Below are 5,969 nucleotides of genomic sequence, written 5' to 3' on the forward strand. Positions count from 1 at the left end.
TGATTTTTGTAATCTGATAATTCTAAATAAAAGGATTAATCATTTGTAATATATTCAAACATTAGTGGAATCATTTCAACTAAGTGTGGCCCCATAATTTTTTCCCTTTTTAGGGTTTTCCACATAAAAAATCTTGTATTTATGAATTCTCTATTTGTGTTCTGGATATCCGTACAATATTGAGACGAAAAATTCTAACTCTATCATCACATATATTCTAGCCCGCAACATGCATCAATATCAGATTGAAAATCATTTAAGCTTGAGACAAGTTATTTGCTCACTTCACTTTAAATTTTTTTCTCTTATTCAATTATTTATCATTATTACAACCATTTGAGCTCCACCCTCTCTATGAACAGAAACTACCATGCACAAGATTTTTTTTTTTTTTTTCAAGTGATTATTTCTCCTTGTAAAGAGAATACATCAGATAAGTAAAACAAGTGACATAATAATATACATTATATAAATGCTTCTGCCTTCCAATGATATCTTAAATTATGTACAAGATATTCTTTTAATCATCCTTAAATATGGAAGCGATACTTCAAACAGCAGAGATGAAGAAGGTATTGAGATTTGAGACGTTTAATGGCCACATTCAGCAACACGTCTCTTCTATTCATTAGTAAACCCAAGAAGGAATCGCAGGAATGCGCCGCGAAGCCTTCACCCCCAGCGGGTTGTTCTTGGCCTGTGACAATATCAGAATAAAGGATGTCACATAAAAATAAATTAAAAATATGAGGATTCATCAATATAGCACAGATTAGCAAATAGTAGGGTCATCAAAATTAATAAATTCCAGTACATGCTTTTATAATTTGTCCAACAGCCATGTAAAAAACTAGGGGAAAAATGAGTGAAAATTGGTCGATTATTTATGTATTCTACTCATTTCAAAGTAGATTCAGAAGTTTTATGTAGATTCAAATTAACCTAAAATTTCTCTATTTAGGAGTTCCTGTGCAATTTTTTTCCACAAAATGATATAAACATAAATAGGTGAAAAGAAATTATGACAAGTTTTTCAGATGTGTTTTTGTGCCATATGTGCTAGACAAACAATCAAAACATATTAACATTTGAATAAAACAACAAGACAATCTTAAAGCAGATTATAAATTTGAATATCATTTTATCTCATAAAATAGTTAACTCATTGTTCTTATATAATTATTTTTCTACTTTAACTACAAGGTGATTTATATGCATATATAAAATTCCTATATATTTAAATATCCAATATACAAATCTTTATATTTATTCATATAACATCCTTATCTCTAAATTAAGTAAAAGATATAGCTGATATTAATCAATTTAAAGTCAAAGGCATCTTTTTATGCATATGTTCTAATGTGTTTAGACACTGAAATATTATATAAATAAATCTAAAAATTCAGGTGATAGATACATACATACAGAGAAATTATGCGATATGCCTTTAAATCCATCACCCTTTAGTCTTACTTATATACTCTTGATATAAAATTGCGTTACGAGCTAATAGAAAAGAAAAACGTACCATAAGGCAAGTTCCAGAATGAACATCACACAGAGGGTAATCTGGAGGGCAGCAGCTGTTGTGATCTTCACAGCAGGTAGCGCCATCAACGGGACAACATCCCCATGCAAAGCAGAGCTTGCCATACTCATATACACAGCAGCATGTGGTGCTAGCAGGACAGGAGTAATATTTATCACATTCTGTGGGGGGTTTTACGGGAGCAGGTGGTCTTGGCCTTGGGCTTGGGCTGGGTTTTGGCGGGTTTGAACTATGTTTGACTGGATAAGAAGCTTGCATCGCAATTCCGCATTTGCCGCTTGCTGCCTTCACATTGCGCTCTATCCTTACAAAGCCTTCCTCTCCCCAGTCTTCACCCCAGGAGTTTTTAACAATCCAGTAGTCTCTTCCATTTGCAGTGCCATAGCCAACAGCGAGAACGCCGTGGTCTAACTCGGTCCCACAGTTGGCGCTGAATATGCCCTGAAGCAGAAGACGTTGAGCTAAGAATAAGAAATTGCAATAACATCCTGCATATATATACCAAATCTTGATATTTTTTGAAAAAATATTACGAAAGGATATCATGAATTTAAAAGCGTTTACATTTATTTTGAAATTGTAATATACAACAACAACAATAACCTTTATCATGTGCATTTTTTCTTTATAATATATTAAATGATTTGTCATGATTATTCAACAAATTTTACACTTGTAATCAACAACCAATGCAACCCGTCATTTTTCTCATCCAAGCAATGACAATGTTAATTTTGAGATTGTAATATGAATAAAAAAAATTACCTCAAAATATTATGATACAATTTTTTTTAATGACTCTATAAGCTATGCATAATATTATTAATCTCAAAATAAATCTAATATTTTAAAACCTATTCTAATCATAATTTTCTATACAACTTATTCATATATTACACTCATTGTAAAATAAATTTTAATATTTTAAAGTTTATTCTAACCAATTTATATGAGGAAATTATGATATAAAATATTTTCTACTTCATATAGTAAAACAGGCCGTTTGAGAAATCTACCCGTTAACCTACATTTACCAAATCTTGATATTTTAGTAAACAGTTCTCTATAGAAGAAAATAATAAAATTGGCTAGATGTTCATCTTTTAATCTAAGAACATGTATTTAGCATCACAACTTTCCCATTATTCCTAATGGAAATAATCAACTTAGGCTAAAATTCTTAAGAAATGCTGCTACAAATTAAAAAACAAACAAAAACAAAGCTTGGTGATTCTTAATTTATAATAGTTAATCGCTTCAACCATTCCTATATTCACAATCTGTACCACCCGCGTGAAAGCTAGGCTGGTGCTGGTAGGTTAAGAATTTATTTGGGATAAACGCAGCTTTTTTGTAAAGATGGTTATAGAACTACTATGAAGAAAATAATTTTTTGAAAACTGCTATAGAAAGCAGCTTCCTATTACAACTTTTTTTTTAAATAATAAAAAAGTATTCGGGCTAGCGAACTAATCATTCCTATTAAAAATATAAAAGACAAGCAACGAATGATTACCTAGATATTACAGGCCATTATTCTGAATATTTTCTCGCGTGACATGCTGCCTTGGCAGATGAATTAGTGTGGCAGGAATTCAAGTAGAAGTAAAGGTGCAAATAATGTACTAACATATGCCAAGAATTAATTTAGGCACACTGAAATTATCATGTTGAATTTGAAATTGATAGAGGTAAAATGCATTTGATGTGGGCAAAAATGTCAACTTCTGCACAACAAGATTTAGCTTGCAGTTTCAGCCAAGCAGTAAACTTGGCAGATTAAAAATTATTCATTTTTATTATCTTTTACGATTTGGTCATAAATAAATTAACTCATTATATTTTTAATTTTAATGAAAAGGTTATTTTTCAAAAAAATTTAAAGAATATCATGCATTTATAAAATAAGTATGATAAATACATGTGATAAATTAAAGGATAGTAAAATCACTGTTCGATCCATAATTTGCAACATTTATATATTATTTTGAAAGTATAATGATAAGTCCCAAAAAAAACATCATGACAATTTTGTTCATTTAATGACTAAATTATCCTTCAGTTTTTAATAATATTTAACGTGATATTCATTATCATAATATATTTGAGATTTTTTTTTGAGAAGTCACTGGAATGCCATATATATATATATATATATATATATATATATTCTTATTAGTTTAGAAGTAATCCAATATTTTTTTGAGGATAGCAAGCCCACTATGTTCACAAATATTTTCCTGACAAATCTTTATATTAGTTATCAGGACAAACTTTATATATATATATATATATATATATATATATATATGAAAGCTTTTTTTAATATTTAAAAATATTAGTTATCAAATTGTGTTGCAGAATAACGCTGGATATTTCTATAAATTAACTCAAAAATATAAAGAGCAGTTTCTCCTGGTAATACTTGAAAATAATTATTTGAAACAATGGTTTTCGCAAGTGCAATATCAATGGTACAAAGCAAAGTTTTAAGCAACAAGTCAATTTCAGAAGCAATAAGAGCCAACAATGAATAAAGAAATCTTACCGATTCATACAACTGGAAAGCCCTTCCAGCGGCTTCTATGGCGACGCTGACGGGCTGATTTGCAATCGCCTTCTGTAGAGCCTTCTCGTCGTTTACCGGAACATCTTCATACGAATCAATAGAAACAACCCGAGCATTTTTCTGCAACAATTCAAGAAAAATAAACAATTTCAATTAGCACAGTCAGAAAAATCAAATATGAATGACAATAATAATCAAATTTTTTAGAGTGCAGGACAGACAGGACAGGATACATACTCTGTAAGCATCGCATTTGCCACCATGGCCTTTATAAGGATAGTCTTCCTCCGAGTCAATGCCCCCATTATTGATGATGAATTGAAAGGCGTCGTCCATAAGACCACCATTACATCCTTGGTTTCTGGCGGTATCACAATCCACTAGCTCTTGCTCTGATAGCGATACGAGCTTGCCAGTCACAATCTGGTTGATCCCTTCCACGGCAGCAATGCTCGAAAAAGCCCAGCAACTCCCTGCAACAAAATCCCTAAAAAGTCATATCGAAGCTTCAAAGAAATAATCCCAAATTCTTTTCATTTTCTCCTTCGATTCCAATGGAAAAAAGAACATAAAAGAAGAACATACCGCAGGTCCCTTGATCCTTGACAGGGACAACGGCGCCCTTTGCCCTCCAGTCGACGGAATCAGGGAGACCATCGCCAGCAGCGAGGCGGTAGCGATCGCTTGGGTACTGGGGGTGAGGAGAGCGACGGAAGCCAAGATATAAAGAACGGTACTCATCGTTGGTGAGATCGGCGAATCGGTTGAGACCGAGGCGGAAGGAATGAACGCCGGCGTTATGCTCGTCGATGTAGAGGAGATTGTCCTTGAAGATCTCGAAACGCCTCTCCTTCTCGTCAAGTTCATTGTAGATCCGGCCATGCCTCGCCATCCAGTTATCGTAGAGCTCCCGCACATCTTCTTCGCCCCGCTCGAGCTCCCGTGTTCCATGGCGCTCCCCGTAGGTTATGATCGACATATCCGGCCCATTGCCACCCGCGATCGCCACTGCGATGGAAAGAGAAAGTAGGAGAGCAAGCGAAGTAATGGAAACTGAGGCCATTGTAGAGAGAAAGACAGCTTAAATTGCGGGCGGGGCTTCTTGGATTTCGCCTTCTTCCATCAGAGCTCTCCTGGAAGGTTATTTATAGGTATAGAGGAAGAAGGGGCGCAAGCTCGGCAAAAGCGCCCAGCTGTACCATTCATAAAAAGAACATAAAGTTAGGTAGTAATAGAGTGCCGAAAGGGAAAATATATTGGACGGTTTTGTTTTTATACCAAATTTTTACCAGTTTTAATCATTCATTAAATAGATTATTTTAATTGTTTTCTACTCGTCAAAATCGGATTGGAAATTGCCAGCTGGTGCCGTGAGTGGGACCGTTTCTTGCGTTCGGCCCTTAGTTTAGTCGACAGAGATTTTGCTCCGAATTTGAAGCAGGGAAAGAAGTTTGAGATTCCTTGTGGGTCCTTACCGTATCCGACGTGGCAGCGTATTTTATTTTTTATTTACTTTTTTTTTTACCTGAAGACCCAAAAAGATAAATAAAACCTAAAGAAAACCTTTTTCCGGCTTCGGTAGAGATGGCTTTCTTGCTATCTCTTAAAGCAAATTTTTAATACAATAAATAGAATTTTTATACTAAAAAATTGCTTCAAGAAGCAAGCAGTCCCAAATGAAGCATCAGTCTTCAAAATGTTTTTTTTTTTTAATCCACCGGGCTTAACTTGGTTAATGGGCAAATATGGTTGGGAACCCCCAACTCATATTCATGTCCCCTCTCAAGCGGCTTGCCTCCTTTGAGGGGAGTAGCAAAGCGTGGGTCCGACACTTGTGGTTGGCTCCGG

General features: G+C 34.3%; 1 protein-coding gene across 1 annotated transcript; it reads right to left on the reverse strand.

Annotated features, from left to right (window-relative positions):
• Positions 1–285: 285 nt before the first annotated feature.
• LOC110094392 (oryzain alpha chain) lies at positions 286–5,335 on the reverse strand. Its single transcript, XM_020819652.2, has 5 exons — positions 4,707–5,335; positions 4,359–4,594; positions 4,101–4,241; positions 1,532–1,993; positions 286–697 (listed from the first exon to the last, which is right to left on the reverse strand). The coding sequence occupies exons 1-5, from the start codon at positions 5,182–5,184 to the stop codon at positions 629–631; spliced, it is 1,386 nt and encodes a 461-aa protein (XP_020675311.1). The 5' UTR covers positions 5,185–5,335; the 3' UTR covers positions 286–628.
• Between the last annotated feature and the right edge of the window lie 634 nt (positions 5,336–5,969).

Source organism: Dendrobium catenatum, unplaced genomic scaffold, assembly GCF_001605985.2.
Source record: "Dendrobium catenatum unplaced genomic scaffold, ASM160598v2 fragScaff_scaffold_164, whole genome shotgun sequence".
NCBI classification, from domain to species: domain Eukaryota; kingdom Viridiplantae; phylum Streptophyta; class Magnoliopsida; order Asparagales; family Orchidaceae; genus Dendrobium; species Dendrobium catenatum.